This window comes from Molossus molossus, unplaced genomic scaffold, assembly GCF_014108415.1.
Source record: "Molossus molossus isolate mMolMol1 unplaced genomic scaffold, mMolMol1.p scaffold_m16_p_27, whole genome shotgun sequence".
Classification (NCBI taxonomy): domain Eukaryota; kingdom Metazoa; phylum Chordata; class Mammalia; order Chiroptera; family Molossidae; genus Molossus; species Molossus molossus.
Genome location: NW_023425363.1, coordinates 2,212,357 through 2,230,631, shown reverse-complemented (window position 1 = coordinate 2,230,631; position 18,275 = coordinate 2,212,357). Strand labels below are relative to the sequence as shown.

At 47.6% G+C, this 18,275-nt stretch overlaps 1 protein-coding gene across 1 annotated transcript in view; it reads right to left on the bottom strand.

Moving 5' to 3' along the window:
* Positions 1-6,571: 6,571 nt before the first annotated feature.
* SLC47A1 (solute carrier family 47 member 1) overlaps positions 6,572-18,275 on the bottom strand; it is a 53,752-nt gene continuing 42,048 nt past the window's right edge. Inside the window, exons 12-18 of the mRNA XM_036278318.1 lie at positions 17,102-17,210; positions 16,917-16,992; positions 13,646-13,715; positions 13,297-13,429; positions 9,711-9,805; positions 8,688-8,763; positions 6,572-6,883 (exon numbers count right to left, since the gene is read on the bottom strand). Coding sequence (XP_036134211.1) covers positions 6,660-6,883; positions 8,688-8,763; positions 9,711-9,805; positions 13,297-13,429; positions 13,646-13,715; positions 16,917-16,992; positions 17,102-17,210 — 783 coding nt within the window. The 3' untranslated portion in view covers positions 6,572-6,659. The remainder of the gene's footprint in view (positions 6,884-8,687; positions 8,764-9,710; positions 9,806-13,296; positions 13,430-13,645; positions 13,716-16,916; positions 16,993-17,101; positions 17,211-18,275) is intronic.

The following is an 18,275-nucleotide window of genomic DNA, read 5'->3' as shown; positions in this document are numbered from 1 at the left end:
GGGGGGTGTAGGGAGGAGGGTCAGTGGGGTAGTTTTAGATGAATGAGGGGCTGTCTGAGCCAGGAGGATCTGCAGAGTAGAGCAGCGGGAACACAGGTCGAGGCGGGAACGGAGGTCCCAAAAGGCCTGAACATAAGGGATCTCAGGCCGCCGGCAAAAGTTATCTAAGTCACGAAGGACATTGAAATCGAAGGTGCCCATCGGGGGCCATCGTGATTGATTGTCTAGGGTATATTGGGGCCAGGCGACCTGGGATAGGAAGATTATTTTTTTTTTCCAGAGAGTCTGAGTGTATCCCTATTTGGCGAAATTTTGGAGTAGACATCCCAGAGGGGTCTTGGGGTCAGGCTTGGATTCGGAATTACCCATGAGGCAAATTTAGTAGAGGGACTGATTCTCGGGGAGCAGACGTTCGTAAGGCGTCCCTGACAAACGTTCGTTCCCGGACGGAATCGGGCGAGAAGCAACCCTATGGGCGTCCCCAAGGGAAGCTTCTACCCGGGGACGAAGGAGTCCCGGAGAGAAGCGGGGGTCGTCCTGGCTTGGCCAAGTCTAGGACAGGAGACCCGGAGAGGAGAACCAGTACCCTTAGAGAGCCAAAAATGACTTACAGTCTGTTGTATTCAGAGGGCGACTCCGGATCCAAGCCTGGAAATCGGTGGCGGCGCTGGGAGAGGAGGGGGACTCTCGGCCCCGGGGTGGGCCGGGTTGCCAATTCCTCCCCCCGGGTTTCAGATGTTAGAAATTTAGCAGCCGCCGCGAAGGGAAAAACGAACCAGAGAGGCCAATAAATTAGATAAAAACAGGTTCAGGTTTATTGGGTACACTCCGGGCGGGTTCGCCGACTTGGGGGACAGGAGTCCGAGAAGCCACGCTCAATGTAGGGGCTTGTGTCTTTTATATCTGCCTGTTGCAGCTGGAATTTGTCTGCTAGGGTTTGGCCCTGCGGTTTAACACCTGGGGGACTGTGCCTGGGTGCAGCCTTGGGAACAAAAGATTCGTGGGAATGAGATCAGGGCAAGCAGTCCCTGGAGGGGGCGGAGCGGGCCGGGCCTCTGTGACAGAGCTTGGGCAGACAGTTCCCGGAGTAGGGTGGGAGTTGCGCAAGCGGGGCAAGGTGAGAGCCATTCTTATGGATTCGCACCAGGCCTCAGATCCCGTGAACAAGTAGACTGGAATCAAGCTTGAATTTTATTATTAACAGTTTCTATAAAGGCAGCAGTTTCCAAAATTTGTAAGGTGTTCATAACATAAAGACTGGCGGAATATAAATTAAATTTTTGTCTTGTGATTTTATTCAAAACTAAGCATATTGCTCTTAATTCAACAATTTGAGCTGAGGCTGGGGTGGCTTTCCCCAAATCCTTAGCCATCTGCCTTCTTTGTTGCCCGCTTTTAAAGGTATAAATCAGAGAAAAAAACGACATCCTCTTGGCGCCGCTTTTGGCACCATTAAGGGGGGGCGGGGGGCCGATACAGAGAAGGGGGAGAGAGGAGCTTGTTAGGTCAGGGCAACCATTAATCTCTCTTTTCTCATGGTTCCTCTGAGTTCCCCAAGGCCATTATTAACCCCTTATCTTTATATTTTGGGGGGGGTTCTCAAGGCCCTTCTCCGGTTAATTAACATTTTAGTATATCCTCAAGGGGGGTCCTGAAGGACTGGATAGAATTTCCTCGGGGGGCTGGGAGGAGTTAACTGTCCTTCCGGGCAGGCGGAGGCATTGTTAACAAAACTGTTTTTCCTTTCCTCTAGTCCACATTGAGAGCCTCCTCTCGTGTGGGGAGGACTTTCCCATGCCAGGGCTAATTGTGGCCCGAGGGGCTTGGTGCCGCCGGGGGTTGGGCGGTGGTGGAGGCGCCTGAGGATACGGGGCGGATTGAGGGCTTCCTCTAAGATATCCTCAGGGTCCCCCGACAGCACCGGGTAAAGCTGGTTTCGGGCGGATTGAGGGCTTCCTCTAAGATATCCTCAGGGCCCCCGACAGCACCGGGTAAAGCCGGTTTCGGGGAGGTGGCTCATCAGCCTTTTTGCCCTTCTCTGGAAGACTAGGGTTTTTCTTTTCTGGTCTCCGGGGCTTCGGAGCTGCTACAAAAATGGTGTTTCCCACTATCTTTGCTTTAATTTTCTTTTGCGACGGGCCCACCTGGCATTTCTTGATATAGCTAGGCCCATCTGAGACTGCATCAATCCATACATCAGTATAAACCCGTTGGTCAGGGTGGGGGACCTTATAAACTACCGATCGCACTGCAAACAGGAGGGACAGGTCAAACGAGCCCTCTGATGGCCAGTCTACTTGGAAAGTAGCCGCTCGAGTTCGCACAGAGCGTGGAGGAACCCTGGGTCCGCGGGCTTCCCGTAGTCGCACCAGCGCTTAAAGACACCAGAAAAGTTAGCAAGCACACATTGGGCGGGGGGGGCTTCCTTGTCCCATCCTGGAAGGCAGAAGGCAATGAAAACACAAAACAAGAAACACGAACAAAGATTACACTACACCGCGGGTGATTCCATTCATTCACCAAACCAACTTGGTACTGCAGAGCAGAACGAAACAACAGCCAGAGAACAGCGTCCTGTTCTGACCAGGGTGATGCAGTGGGTGCGGCGTCCTGCCCGCAACACCACCAAATGCCTCGAGGCACTGACAGGCAGACAAAAGGGGATTCCCCTTACCAAATTGTCCCGGAAACAGAAAGCTCCAAACCCAATCGAAATGTAGAGGCAGAGGATGTGCAGGCTCCTTCCACCTATTCTGAGGAGGTCAACCCCTTAGAGTGGGGGACCTCGCGGTTGATCTCGCTGGGGCCTCCAAATGTTGTAACCCAGGAGAGTCAACCTCACTGGGATACAAAGTTGGGTGAATTAAAGGTGAGCTTTATTACCTGCACAGGGACTGCAGCCAACCTACACAGAGGAGAACTGCAGCCCCAACTGAGGGGGAGGGCTGCTTATACAGGACAGGGGTCACTCAAGAGTTTAGCAGAGCAAGCAAGCTACCTGTACAGAAGCAGAGGCAGTTAGCGATAAGCAGGAGGGAACAGAGATGGGAGGGAGCTGAGGCAAAAGGGAACTGGGTGAACTGGGTCAGCACACATCTATCCTGCTATTCATTCCATTATCTAAGTTTTAAAAACTAAAATTCGAGATGGATATCAGTGGTTAGCCAGGTGCAATACATATATTTTTAATAGTTACAGTTTTATGGGGTAAAGGGAGCTTCGGTTTCTCCCTATCAGTTTCTTTACAGAGCATGCAGGACACTCTGGCCTTGGGGCCGTTTCTGTCCTCCCTTTTCCTGAAGGACGTTGCTTTTCAAATTCCCAGTGAAGGTCAAACTCTGGTTAATTTGTATGGGGCTAAAGCCCTCTATAACATCCTCATTGTTTCTCTTGTTGTCCCTGAGGTTGTTAATTAGGGCAGCTCAAAGACAAGTTGGTTTTTCTTTATTGAATTCCAAGGATAGTGAGCTATAACAGTCTTAATGAAGAAAAATTTCATTGGCTGATTCTTGTATGTGCCCTGACCAGAGATCGAAGCTACAATTATGGTGTATTGGGATGACACTCCAACCAACTGAGCTACCCAGCCAGGGCTCAGTGGGATATTTTCTGAGCCTGGGAAAAATCACCTGCCATCACCAGCAGGAAGAGTTTTTTCATCTGTGAAAGCCTGGATGCAACTTTCCACTACATCGCCAACCACAAAACCAGGAAGAAAGAACTGTTGTAATTCAGTCCATGGCTGAAGGGAGACACGACAGCAAGGATGAGACAGTGCGACCTTAACGCACTGCGTAAAGCAAATTATTAGCAGTTGACCAGATTACCTAAAAGTTCTTTGGTTTAACTTCATGCTGGGAAAAACTGCAGCTCTTTAATTTTACCTAATTGCTACAAATTCCTTGCAATACCTGGCCCCCCTGTAGTTAGAGCCTGGCCACTGTCCGATGGCCTGGGGACTGGCGCCAGGCAAAGTGCTCGACCACTGTCTCCTTGCTCAGCCTTGCCTCCCACCCTGAACGGCCGGCCTCGAGCTTGTAGATTAACTCCCATCTTGCTCTTATCGATTCACGTTCCAGAGGCTCCATGCATAGCCCCCCGCAGGGCCAAACCCTAAGGGACAAATTCCAGCTGCAACAGGCAGATATAAGACACAAGCCCCTACATTGAGTGCGGCTTCTAGGACTGGACCCCCAGAGTCTGTGAACCCGCCCGGAGTGCACCCAATAAAGCCTGATCCCTGTTTATTCGGCTGATTGGCTCTCCAGTCTCTTCTCTGCTCAATGTAGGGGCTTGTGTCTTTTATATCTGCCTGTTGCAGCTGGAATTTGTCCCTTAGGGTTTGGCCCTGCGGGGGCTGTGCATGGAGCCTCTGGAATGTGAATCGATAAGAGCAAGATGGGAGTTAGTCTACAAGCTCGAGGCGTTCAGGGTGGGAGGCAAGGCTGAGCAAGTGAGACAATGGTCGAGCACTTTGCCTGGCGCCAGTCCCCAGGCCATCGGACACTTACCATCTTGTCAGCCCAAATAAAATAGACAAACACTTAAAATCCTGCCGATATAGCCGGACTTTCCCCAGATGTCCACCGAATAGGATGCCGGTAAGATCACCAGCTGTGCCCGGCTGCGCAGGAAAAGGGGGAGCAGCAGTTAGACCCATCTTGCGGGACGCCCCACCAAGTGAGAGGAGCGATGGCATCCCCTGGACCGGGGTCTCCTCACGGGGCAGAAGGCAGGGGTATGGCGCAGGGGGCGGGGAGAGGCAGGGAGTCCTTTCTAGGAAAACAAAACGTGCTGAAAGGGGGTCATCCATCCTTCCTCGCTCCCCAGAGCACTTGGCTGGCATTTCGGGCGACATTCTCCCTCCCGCTGCGGGGGGCTCCTGGCCAGCACCGCCTGGCAGCAGGTCGCCGGTCGCCGCAGCCTCCTGCCCCAGGGCTGCCGCCAGGCGGGAAGGGCAGGCAGTGTGAGGAAGCTGAGGAAGGCCAGGGGTGTGCAGTGGGGCGGCATGAAGGTGGGTGCGTGGGCTTCCCAACAGAGGGCTGGAAGAGGGGGCGTCGCTGGGGCCCCGCTGGGAGCCGATTCAGTGGCCTTGGTTCCCTGCAGAGTAAGCAACCCTCCACTTCCAGGCCCAGAGAGAAGCGCTGAGGGTAGACATGCCTGAAGGTGGACCTGGCCAAAAGGTGCTGTTAGGAGTTTTTACTCAGCTTAGCTGACTTTTCTGATTCTGTCCATTTCAGGGCAGAGGCCCTGCCTGGTTCTGTATCCATCCCAGCAACCAGCGTGCTGAGTTCGTCCTGAGTTTGTCCTGAAGCTACTGTGCTCAGGGTGTGGACCTGGCCCCAGAAGACTGAATGCAGGTATTACCGCTCACTCTACCGCTGGGACTGAGGCCCTTGTCCTCCGACCCCTCCCTCCCCCGACACCCACCCACCCACCCACCAGGTCAATTTCGCAGGGGTCCTTTGCCTTCCTACAGCTCCAAAGATTTCCCCAAATATTTTCTAGGGCCAGGGAAAATGGAGCATTCATAACACTTCCTTTTCTGAGACATGACCTCACATAAAACCATGTAAGCCGCCAAAGCCTGTGCCTTTTTGAAGACAAGAACAGACCCAGACAGAAGATAACAGGGCCCACCAGGACCCAGCCCCTGCTCTCCCAGCATTTCTGCTACCTGCCAACTTTATCATCCCTTCTATCCATCAAGACGGGGAAAGGCCTAACTTCCTCCAGTCAGCTCTCCGAACCCCTTGTCTCCCTCTGCGGGGTGCTCACCACTCTAGAAAAAATGAAGGTACTGGTTCCCAGGGGGGCTTGGTCTGCAGCTTTATCCCTCTAACCGCTGCCGTCCATGCCAGTTGAGATGGGTGCTGTGACAGGCCCCCGATGGGAGACATGCTCAGAGATGCCCTCGGACTCCTTTCTTCTGAATAACCTCTTTCCTCTTCCCACTTCTTAAGCATCTCCAGTGCCCTCAGTGCCTGAGATCTGACTGCAGATGAATACGAACTAATGTCATTTCCCACTGAATAATAATCTAAGGCACAAGGAGAGATACATTGTAACATATGTTTAAATTTTTTTCTTTATTGACTTTAGAGAGAGAGGAAGGAAAAGGGAGAGAGAAAGAAATAGAAACATTGATGAGAGAGAACATCAATTGGATGCCTCCTGCATGCCCCCCACTGGGTATTTGGCCCACAACCTGGGCGTGTGCCCTGACTGGGAATTGAACTGGTGACCTCTTGGTGCATGGTTTGACACTGAACCACTGAGCCACACCAGCCAGGCTGTAACATATATTTTAAATAATTCAGATAGCAACAATCCTTAAGCACTCAGTACATGGGTTTGCATCTAATAAAAAAGTAAGCAGACTATGAAAACCATAGATGAATGTGGTCAGTACACAGTGGTCCTTGGCTGAGGCAGTGATGAATGAGTTATTACTCTAATGTAATCTTTTGGACATTGTCTTGGACTAGAACATAGTTCATGTTCTTCATTAGAAAATATATCTTTGAAATTTTGATTATTGAAATCCATGAGCATGGTTAAATTACCTTAACTGAAAACAAATTCCTACCTTTGGGTCTATGAATTATTTGCTGTGAGCTCAAAAGTATCACTTGACCTGACTCTCTCTTGCCACATCACTAAATTCTGACATATACTCTCACTAAAATCCCCACCAGCAGGACGGCAGTGACCCCGAGGAGCAGGAGACCTCGCCGCAGCACCAGCTGTCTCCCGGTCAGCGCGGTCAGGTCCCTTGGATGGACCGGAAGACGTTCTTCTTGGTGCAACTGCTGATCCAACTGGGTCTCATCTTTTTTTTCAATATCTCTCATTAAAATTTCTCCATGGTTTTCAGGGCCCACTGAGGGGGAAAGGAACTTAGTTAGCTTAAAAGGATTTTTTCCATCAGTAAGAACGATACATAATGGGTGGTGTATATTATGTGTTACCAGCTGGGAGAAAGTTTATTCGGGAGCAGTTGCTCTGCTCGGTAAATGGAAGAAACTCTGTGTACAGCAAACACTGCTGGGTGCTGCTGCTGCAGGGAGTCCTCCCCGCGCCAGAACAGAGAAATGCCGTGGCTCTCCAAATTCAGACTCATAGGAGAAATTTTCAAGGGGCCAACACCTATGTAATCATTTCAGAAAGAGAACAGGCCAAGAGGGGAGAAAAATAACCTAAGAAATAATTCAAGGCCATTCGCATAACTGAAGACGGAGGTAAATCTGCTCGCCAGAGGCCTGCTGAGTACCCGACGGGACGGTGACTCAGACCTAGATTTACTATCATGCTACTTCAGAAGAGTAAGAAGAAAAAAAATATCCTAAAAGCTTCCCAAGAGACAAATAAAGGCAGATAACCTAACAGAACAAGAACAAGACTGGCATTGACTCCTTAACAAGCATGAACGGGTATGAGGAATACTACAGTGCCCTCGAGTTCTGAGAGAAAATAATTTTGAGTAGAATACTATCTTCTCGCACTTACAAAATGCTTACTTTGCAACAGGCACTTCACATGGGTGAACCCACCGAGCTCTCACAACAGTAGTGTGAGGTAAGTACTATTAGTATCCCGGCCTTTTACAAATGGTGAATAGCAAAACCTTGGACCAGCCTCTTCTCTGGAGATGATTATGAAAGCTGGATAAAACAGATGAAGAATATCCTCTTGGAGGTGTCCAAGCACTAACAATGAAGTCAGTCACCAGGGCAAGATCTAGGGGAAGGTGGGAACCCAAACAAGTAAGCCAGGATTTGGGGCCATTTTTGACCTGAGAGTTGCCCATCTGGACAGAGTAATATTTTGGAGAGCTCAGCACCTTCCAACATAAACCCCTCTGTATGTCAGGGTGGAATGCTGAAGGGCTGCGTCCAAGAATTAAGGGTGAACTAGAAGTAAACCAGCCCTTACACTGGTCACCTTTGGGTCAGCAAGGTGGTCCAGAAACTTCCATTTCTGAAATTGCTCTGGACTGCTGGTAACCCTGAGTGTTATAAGCAAAGGAAAATCCTCTCTGCAGACAGACAATATCACCTTGGGCCTCAAATTCCTTCGACAAACAATTTCCAAATACAAAATGTCTGGAACACAATCAGAAATAACCAGGCACATGGGAGACTAGACAATACGAATGAGATATGCAGCCACTGATTGTAATCCAGCCAATCTATGAACTCAAAAGTATTCTGTTATAAAGGAGCAGAAGATCTAGTGTGAGTGCATGACAAATGCCTCAGGAACTGGAACTTTAGGGATTACTAACCTGACAGAAGGAAAATAATAAAGACGTTTGCATATTTATCAGAAGCAGCAATTAAAACAATCTGTTTAAAGCCCATGTTAGCCTGATGAACAGGAAAACCCCACTGAAACAAACATACAAATGTCAGTTTCTAAGATAAGGTCAAAGCACAGGATCACCAAGCATTGGAAATGTCCCAGAGTGGACCATACATTAGCCAGGAAGTGGCTACCTGTGTCTGTAATCATCTATAGCAGTGTGTTAATGTCTGGAGTTAGAGCAAATGAACCTCAAGTCTGTTTGCCTCAAATTGGGTGTTCCTTGCCCTATTGAAATGGGAGCTCAGAGTAGCAAAGCTAGTTGTGTCCCACAAATGACCCCTCCAGGACCACCTAGAGAGGCTGTTCCAGTTATATCATACCTGGGCAAAGTAAGTCCTGAGCAGGAAAAGTCCCGTCCTGGGCCATAGTTAGTTTCATATTGGCATGTACCTGAGCCTACAAGATGAAATGCAAAGTAAATCCACAGGCTGTACCACAGTGTAGTTAAAATATCTGACCTGACCACCCAGCTTAGGGGAATCCAAGCCCTTTTCCTTCATCGACATGTAGCACTGGGGCTTCTCTAGTTCGCGAGCGTGGAACCGTCTTTCATAATGATTGACATGGGGTGTGCGGGTGGGGGGAGGTTGGATGGAAAAGCACAAGGGGAAGATGGGGCCCAAGATCCTTTAGAGTCTCTTTTCTCTTTCCTGCATCTCAACATCTATCACCCACATTGACCTTAGAAAGTTGGAGAGAAACACACACACAAGTATCTTAACGGAATATTTTGGAATCATGAAAACAGTATCAGTATAAATTTGATGGCATACCACCCTTCCAGTTCCAAATTGTTGTCCTGAAATTGGCTTTTCAGACACAAGGGAGGTAGCCTAGCATGGGATCTAGGATAAAAGGAACCCCCTATTTTTTTTTCTTTATTGATTTTTAGAGAGAGCTGAAGAGAAAGGGAGAGAGAGAGAGAGAAACATTGATGAGAGAGAACAGCAATTGGCTGCCTCCGGCACACCCCACACTGGGGATTTGGCCCACAACCTGGACATGTGCCCTGACCAGGAATCAAACTGGCGACTTCTTGGTGCAGGGGTCTATGCTCAACCACTGAGCCACACCAGCCCAGTGGAACCCCCTATTTTTATATTCAATGAATAAACAAAGGGGGATAGGTAAAGCAATCTGAATTCATACATTTATGAATACAATTTGAGTCTGAATTACATACAATTAAAACAATAACAACAAAAGAGTAGCATCTGTGATAAAAAGAACAAAACACCTTCCAAAATGAGAAAAAGGAGGAGGGGAGCCAGGGAGAGAGCCAAAGCGGGTTCTGTTTCTTTCTAGAAGAGGAGCCTTGACTGGGACAGCGGCGAGCAAGTTACCTGCTGACAGGCTCTCTCCCAATTTAGCCGAGCGACAAAGCCTAGAAAACACACAGCTTGGCACATGGTACAGATGGTGATCCCTGACCACAGACCTAGAAGTGGAAATAGTTAACAGGTTAATTCGGTGGAGAACTGGCCACCGTTGGGGAGTATGTTTCTCATGTCTCACCTCTCAGAATCTGCTTTCATGGCTGACACTGAGCCAGTGACCTCTATCCTGCTCTGTCCTTTGGTTTTGAGAAGGTTCTGGGAGGCCCAGGGCTCCCTGAGGCTACTTCTTGGGGTTTTGGATCACAGAACAAATGTTCAGAATCATATTAAGAAAAATGACAGTTATAAGGAAACAAAATTTCTAGAACAACTTTCTATTTCAAATAGTACTACCAAACTATTATGCCCTATTTTATTCAAAAGAGGGAACTAAGTCCTGGCAGGTTTGGCTCAGCCGTAGGAGCGCCAGCCCACGAACCAAAGAGTCTTGGGTTCAATTCTGGTCAAGGGCACTTACCTTGGTGGCAGTTCAGTCCCCAGCCCTGGTCGGGTCATGCAGGAGGCAACGGATTGATGTGTCTCTCTCACATTGCTCTCTCTCTCTCTCTTTCTCTCCCCCTCTCCCTCCCTCCCTCCCACTCTATCTGAAAAATTAATGGAGAAATATCCTCTGTGAGGATTAAAAACAAACAAAACAAAAAAGGGAACGAACATTTTAAATGTGCAGATGTGACCAGTCCTAACCATCTTAAACAGAATGTAACCAGCTATCTCCAGCTGTAATTGGAAAGTTATGAACTAGATTTCTATGAATTTCACTATACACTCTTTAAAAATTGCTGTTTGACTCAACCTAAGGACCCTAAAACAGGATGATTATCAGAATATTTTAGGCAGGGCCCAGGAATTTGTGTATTTGAAAAGCCTCCCAAGAGAGCATGAAGGGCATTGTGATTGGCTGGAGGTGCCCACGGGACCTGTGGCGTTCCGATGCTCCCCGGGCACCTGGGGCAGGTGTACTGAAACCCACCAGAGGTGGCGCCACACTCAAAACCAGCTGGCACTGTACTTCTCTTATAGGTGGTGGGGGCAGAGATCGACTGCAGTCTTCTTACAGAGCCCGCCCCTCCCCCAGAGCCCCCAACATTTTTTATTGAGATGTAACTAACATACAGTGTTATATTCGTTTCAGGCATACAACACAATGATTCAATATTTGTATATACAGTTGACCCTTGAAAAATGTGGGGGTTAAAGGCACAGATTACCTGTGCAGTCGAAATCTGCATGTAATTTTTGAGGCCCCTAAAACTTCACCACAGTTGGCCCTTTGCATCCTCAGATTCAACCAATCATGAATGGAAAACAATAGTTTTGATCTGCAGTCAGGAAACGGCTATTGAGAATACAAAAATACTATTTTTGATCCATGGTTGCTTGAATCTACAGATGCGAAATCTGTGGATATGAAGGGTTGACTGTATTTTTTGAACAAAATCCACATATAATTGAAACTGCACAGTTCAAATCCATGTTGTTCAAGAGTCAACTGTATTGTGAAATGATCACCACAGTAAGTCTAGTGAAATCCATCACCTCAGCCCTGGCCAGTGTGTCTCAGTGGTTAGAGCTTTGGCCAGCAGACCAATGAGTCATGGGTTCAAGTCCAGTCAAAGGCATGTACCTCGGTTGCAGTTTCATCCCTGGCCCTGGTCAGGTTGTGCAGGAGGCAACCACCTGATGTGTGATGTCTCTTACATGTCGATGTTTCTCTCCCCCCTCTCTTTCTCCCCCCTCCCTCCCACTCTATCTAATGATAAAGAGAAAAAGTATCCTCAGGTGAGGATTAAAAAAAAAAATTCATAACCTCACATAGTTACAGTGTTTTTCTTATAATGATAAGATACTCCCTTACCAACTTTCAAATATACAATATATTATTATTAGCTATAGACACCATTCTGTATATTACACCCCCATGATTTACTAATTTTATAACTAACTGTAAGTTTGTACCCCAGGATTTCTATTAAGTTACTCTTAACTGCCTGTACTCTGCACGTAGTAGATATGCTTGTTAAATAAATTAGTGGGCCTAATACAGCACTTGGGACATTAGATGCATCTATATTTTTAAGTGGATTCCTCTAATATTTCCCTTAGCTCTGCCCTTATCAAACCTAAAATATGAGTAGTGCCAGAAACTCAGCTAAATGCTTTTCTGCACCATGATGCAAGCCCAGTGAACTTTGCATTGGCGACTCCATTCTTTGTACATCTCATGTATTTTTCATTAAAATATTATTGAACTTGAGAAAAAAATGTGCAGCCTACTGGGACACTCTGGCCTGCAAGTTCACTCTAGGTATCAGATGACTTCTCATCACCTCCGAACCTGCCAAGTACTGATAGATGAAAACAAACCATGGTTAAGTCAGCCACAACTTCACCCAAAGATAATGTGTTCAAATTTTAATATAATCATTTATTAATTGTGAATGTATTCCAAATTATTATTTTAGAAATCAAAGCTAGGCAGTCATTTTTTTTCCCTTTCCCTACTTTTTTTTTTGTTAATCCTCACCCAAGGATATTTTTCCATTGAGTTTTAGATAGTGTGGGAGGGAGGGAGGCATAGAGAGAGAGAGAGAAACATTAATGTGATAGAGTAGAGATACATTGATTGGTTGCCTCCCACGCGACCCCAGCTCTGGCCAGGGATGGAACCTGCAACCCAGGTACATGCCCTTGACTGGGAATCAAACCCACAGCGCTTTGGTCCAAGGGCCAATTCTGAGCCAAACTGGCCAGGGCTCTATCCCTACTTTTAAAAAAATTAGCTCTGGTAATTACATATGCTGTAGATTAAGTTCTTTCCTCTAAATGTAGTAAAGTGATAAAGCGGTCCCCTCCAGCCCTGCCTTCCTTCTGTGCCATTCACACACCTCACACGCGTGGCCCTATGGGAAGACCCACGAGACACACGGCTTACAAGGCCGTGCCAGCTGGAGGTGGAGGCTGAGAGCGGGGTGAAGGTGACAGGGAGAGCCCCAGGACCGCCCCCTATGCATGGCCCTCGTGAATCCCTCCAAATGCACGGCTAAGACGGGGCACGCCCTCCAGGATGCAGCCGCCACAGATGCTCCCACAGTCCTGGGAGAATCACGCGGAGGCTGTCCGGTGGCGTTCCCTGCCTGGTCCCAAACATGGCCAGTTTACATGGCCTCAGCCAGTCCTGCAGACGCACTCTCCGGGTCTCGCCACACACGGGCTGTCCCCCAGGGGCAGAGCCGGAGCCAGCTTTGAGCAGGGGAGCCCTCAGTGACACGGGACAGGAGGTGAGTGGACCGGGCCCAGTACTCTGCTCAGGTATGTGAGTGTGGAAGGGGGCCCACCTGGCAAGAAGGGCGTGAACATGCAGCCTGGGCCTCTGCTGCCTGCCGCCCGCCCCCTGCCAGGGCTCTCTGGCGGGGCACAGAATGAATGTGGGAAAGCTGGAAAGTTCCAGAGCTCTCAGCAAAAGCCTACAAGCTCTGAGTTGTTTCCCGGGCTGCAAGTAACTCAGCTCCGCCTGCCCACGGTGAAAGCTTACCCAGCACTCCCAGGCTGGTTGCAAACATCAGCGAGATTCCGATGGGGAGACCAATCACATAGTACCCGATGACGTTGAAGATGGCTCCCACCTTCTGGTTCCCACTGCCCCTGAGGATGCCGCCGCCGGTGCACTGCAGGCAGACGGGGTCGCGGTGGGCCAGTGCTGATGCCCCGGGAGGCCCCAGTCCCGGCCGCCCCACCCGCGGGACTCCCCCACGCCAGTGTTCTTGCAAAGCAACTCTGAAACTGTTTAGTGTTACTACTTACCCCACTCCGTTTCAGTTGCCGTCATCAGGTGAAACACACAGATTGTAAAGGTGCTTAAGGGGCTACTGCACAGTACTTACAGCCAGACCTTCAAAGAGGTGGGAAACAGCATAAATCGGAACCACGCGAGCCACGAGAGCGATGATTTCCCTGATAGGAAAATAAAGCGCAGGGTGATCAGGAGCCAGATGTTCAGAAGTCAACTGCAGGCCCCGGTGAGGGCGCTCAGCTGCCGTGTGAACCGAGGCTCACACGCCAGCCAACGTCCTGCTCAGAGACAAGGCCACTGTTCCTTGGCCCGCAGGGGAACCAACTCTACATTGTATCTCCTGACGCTCAGAAAAATCTCAAGGCCATTTGGTCAGTGCAGACTGTTAAAGCAAACGGTCCAGCTCCACGTGGGTCTTTCTGTTCCTCTGAAGGAAGCACAATGGAAGAGGTAAGTTTCACTCTATGAAACCGAGGTTGGCAGGTTATAAAGGCCACAGATACAGTCCACAGAACTATCTTTGGTCTCCAGCAAGGGCCCTAACCTCTAAAGCTAGAGACTTGGATTTTAATGCCTAAACTCTAAGGGAGACTAGAAAATGCTGCCATGACCTGAGAAGGCATTGATTCATTCTACCTTTGAGTAACGGATAAATAAACCTAGAACACTGTCTGGCAATAAATATTTGTTGAATGAATTAATAGATAAGAAATCTAGCACTGAGCAAGATGATTGCTCTCTCCAATAAAGGACAAAAATATAGTTCTTTTATTTAAACTTAATTTTTTTTTTTTTTGAATAGGTAATATGCAAATGGCTAAAAGAGATCAAACAATATGAAGAAGAAGCCGACCAGGCAACAGTTCCTACCACTGACTGCATTGTTCAGCGTTTATGAAAAATAAGGAAATACAAAAAAGTATATATATATATCTTCCTTTCTAGACTCTATTATTTCATATTATAGCATTTTCTCTCTCTCTGTTTTTTTGTTTCTTTTTGTTAATCCTCACCTGAGGATATTTTTCTGTTATTTTTAGATAGAAGGGAAGGAGCAGGGAGAGAGAGAGAGGGGGGAAACATCTATGTGAGAGAGACACATCGATTGGTTGCCTCCTACACAACTACAATCAGAGCTGGGATTGAATCTGCAACCTAGGTACATGCCCTTGACCGGGAAGTGAACCCGAGACCCTTCAGTCAACGGGCCGACACTAACTGCTGAGGCATACCAGCCGGGGCTTGTAGCATTCTCTAAATGACGTTCTGCACTTTTCTTTTCCCACATAATATAATCCATTTAATTTTATATTCCAACAAAATATATCATTTTTAATGTCCTGCTGAATTCTGTCCAATATTTTTATTTTGGATTTTAAAATGGATATTAATAAGTGACTTTTTTTAGTGGTCTGTGACTTTCTTTTTTTATATATATATTTTGTTCAGATAGAGTGGGAGAGAGAGAGAGAAAGAGAGAGAGAGAGAGAGAGAGGAATGTCGACGTGAAAGGGACACATCGAGTGGCTGCCACCCTCACAACCCAACCAGGGCCGGGGACAAACTGCAACCGAGGTACGTGCCCTTAGCGGAACCGAACCCGGGTCTCTCTGGACCACAGGCCAGCGCTCTAACCACTGAGCCAAACCGGCCAGGGCTATGACTTTTTTTTTTTTATTGTGCTAAACTTCTCAGAGTTTACTACCAATGTTACATTTGTTTCATTAACAGAACGTGGAAAGTTTTTTTTTTCTGCTTTCTGGAACGATTCAGACAGCATTGGAATTACCTAAGTTTTAAAGGTTTTATAAAATCCTCCTTTAGAACCCTCTAGGATTGATCATTTTGACATTTTAAAATAATCTTTTCTGCCCGGAGAGTGTGGCTCAGTGGTTGAGCGTGGACCCATGCACCAAGAGGTCGCCGTTCCATTCCCAGTCAGGACACATGCCCCGGTTGTGGGCCCGATCAGTGGGGGCCTGCAGGAGGCGGCCAACCCATGTTCTCGCTCATCGATGTTTCTATCTCTCTCCCCCTCTCCCTTCCTCTCTCTCTAAAATCGATAAAGGAAAAAAGATTTTTTAAAATAATAAATATTATTTTCTTATTTCTTCTAAGGAAATCAGTTTTTTTAGACCTTCCATGTTTTCTAGGGTAAGTTCTAATCAATTATTTTCCTAGAAAATTATTTAGTCCTTCTAGATTTTTAAATTTACTTGCCAAAGTTATGCAAACTAGTCTCTTGTACTTTAAAAAAGGATTGTTTTGTAACTGTCCCTTTTCCTTCGTCCAGAGGTGCTCTCCCTTCCCCTTTGGTCAGGTCGGGAATCTGGGTCACTGTTAGGGTCTATGTGGGGGATTCTGCTAGTCTCAGATGGTCCTGGCCTGCTTACAGATCATTTCATTTTTCGAGTTCTCAATGTCTTCTAATTTCGTCAGAGATATAGTTTGTGAGCCTCTCGCTTCTCCTTCTTTTTCCTGCTCTGCATGGCTTCTGGAAGTGGACAGATTCAGAATAAAATGTCCACCGTGTTCCTACTGAAGCCATCAAGGCAGGATACACATCGGATAGAGTGGATTCTGATCCCCTTTGAGAAAACGAGAATGACTTCCGGCTGCCTTCCCCCTCGTTCTGAAAGGACGATCAGTTAGACACCTTGGGTTCCCATAGCAAAGTGGCCGAGACCCAAAGATGACAGCCTAACACCAGCCTGAAGGATAGATGGTGAAAGTTAGTCCTGTCCACTCCACCTGCATTTTGTGATCACTGATAAAAAACGTCCCAGATGAGAGGCAGTCCACAATATAGCTACATAGAAATGCAGCACTAGCCTCACCGATGACAGCAACAACTCCAACCAGACAGATTTATTGTCCAGTAATCAATCTGACCATGTAATTTTTAAAGACAGCTCATTGGTGAGATTTTAAATTCAACTGTGTTTGACAGATGTGTATATATATATATATATATATATATATATATATATATATTATGCAAACACTAAAAACCAGTTGCTCTGGCAAATTCTGAGATATCATGATTTTTTTCATTGGAACAAAATAATTAACTGAAAATGTAGTCGATGGTGCCAAAGAGGAGTTTCCTTCTTTCAAATACATGAGTACCTTGAGTACCAGAAGCAGACGTCACCACCGGTGCCCATGAAGTTGGCACTCTAGGTTATAAATTAGTTCCTTCACCTAATCAGTTCTTCCCAGGTAACACCAGTGAGTTTCTGGTTTTGCAAATGACTCCAGAACCTTCCAAGATGCAAACCCCAGGAGGCCCAGCGTAGGAGCATCTGCCCAACCACATCTTTACCACTGATTTCACATTTCACGAAAATCTCAGCACTCACCCGTCGGTGGTGAAAATGTACCCCACAAGGTCCTTACAGCTTAACAGCAGGACACAAAAGGTCACCGCAAAGAGTTCTGGGGGTAAATGGCAGAGAAGCGCACAGTGAGGAAGGTCTGCAGGGAACAGGGCCTGGTCTTCCCATGCGACTGCTCAGGTGAGTCACCGACTAAAAGGCTAAAGCACCTGTGACCAGCACAGAGACAACCGAGCACCTCTTGGCCCGCTCAGTGTTGCCGGCCCCCAGCGCATTCCCGATTCGGACGCTGGCAGCCACGCTGAAGCCCGCAGGTACCTAGAAGGAAAAGGAACAATGAGACAGGGAAGTAGCCCTGCCTCTCAGCTCTGCCCTCAGCCTCACCACACACTTCCCAGAGGACAGGCCTAGGTGCATCGTGCTTCACACCTCACTGGTAAAACCTGGTCCTAAAGTGATAAGAAGAGTAATTTGCAACATCCCTGTGTCTGGCTGGGGGCCCCCAGGCTAACATGGAACCTGGAACCCTGGGCTGTGGTCCTTGTTACAAACCTGACTTTTCTACAGAGCTTCCAACCTGGGCACTGGGGGGCCCTGCAGTCACATTTGCCTTCGGGGTGTGGAGGATGGACTGCTAGGAGTCCAAGATAAGTCTGTTCTGAAAGACCACCCAGGGGCAGGTTTAGAAGTCAGAATCCTAAAGCAGCCACCTTGCCCCTGCAAATGGTGAATAGAAATAACTTAAGAAATAACTTAAGAAAACAGAGAGACACATAAGCAAGAGAATAGCAGTGCTGCCTTCCTGTGAGGGCAGGGGTGGTGCAGAAGGAGACACAGGAAGGTAGCATAGCACTGTGGTTAGGAGCAGGGATTCTGAAGCCACAGTGCCTGGGTTCAAGTCCTAGTTCAGCCACCCACCAGCTGTGCGACCCTGGGCAGGCTCCTTTTCCTCACTAGACCTCCGTTGTTATCTGTGAAAGAGACCTCGTAATAGTACCTACATATTAGGGTGACTGTCAGGATTAAATGAGTCCATACATGCTAACGACTTAGAATAGTGCCTCACACATGGTCATTGTTCAGTAGAAAGTAGCCATTACTATTACCTAAAAATTTACCACTTGAGAAGTTAGTATTAATTAAGGAAAAAGATTCATCACTCATTTAAACATGGATTTTGCCTTATGAAGAGGATTGCTGAAGGACAGGGCTATAGGAAATCTGGTAGAGAGGTACATAAAAGAAATGGGAGACTAGTCCCTAGTGGGAGCAAACACATGGGTCTCCCAACAAATTATTTATTAACTGCAATGGAAAAGAGAGTAACTTGATGGTGGAGAAACCAGGCAGACAGTGCTTTAACCAAGCAGCCAGTCCATATCA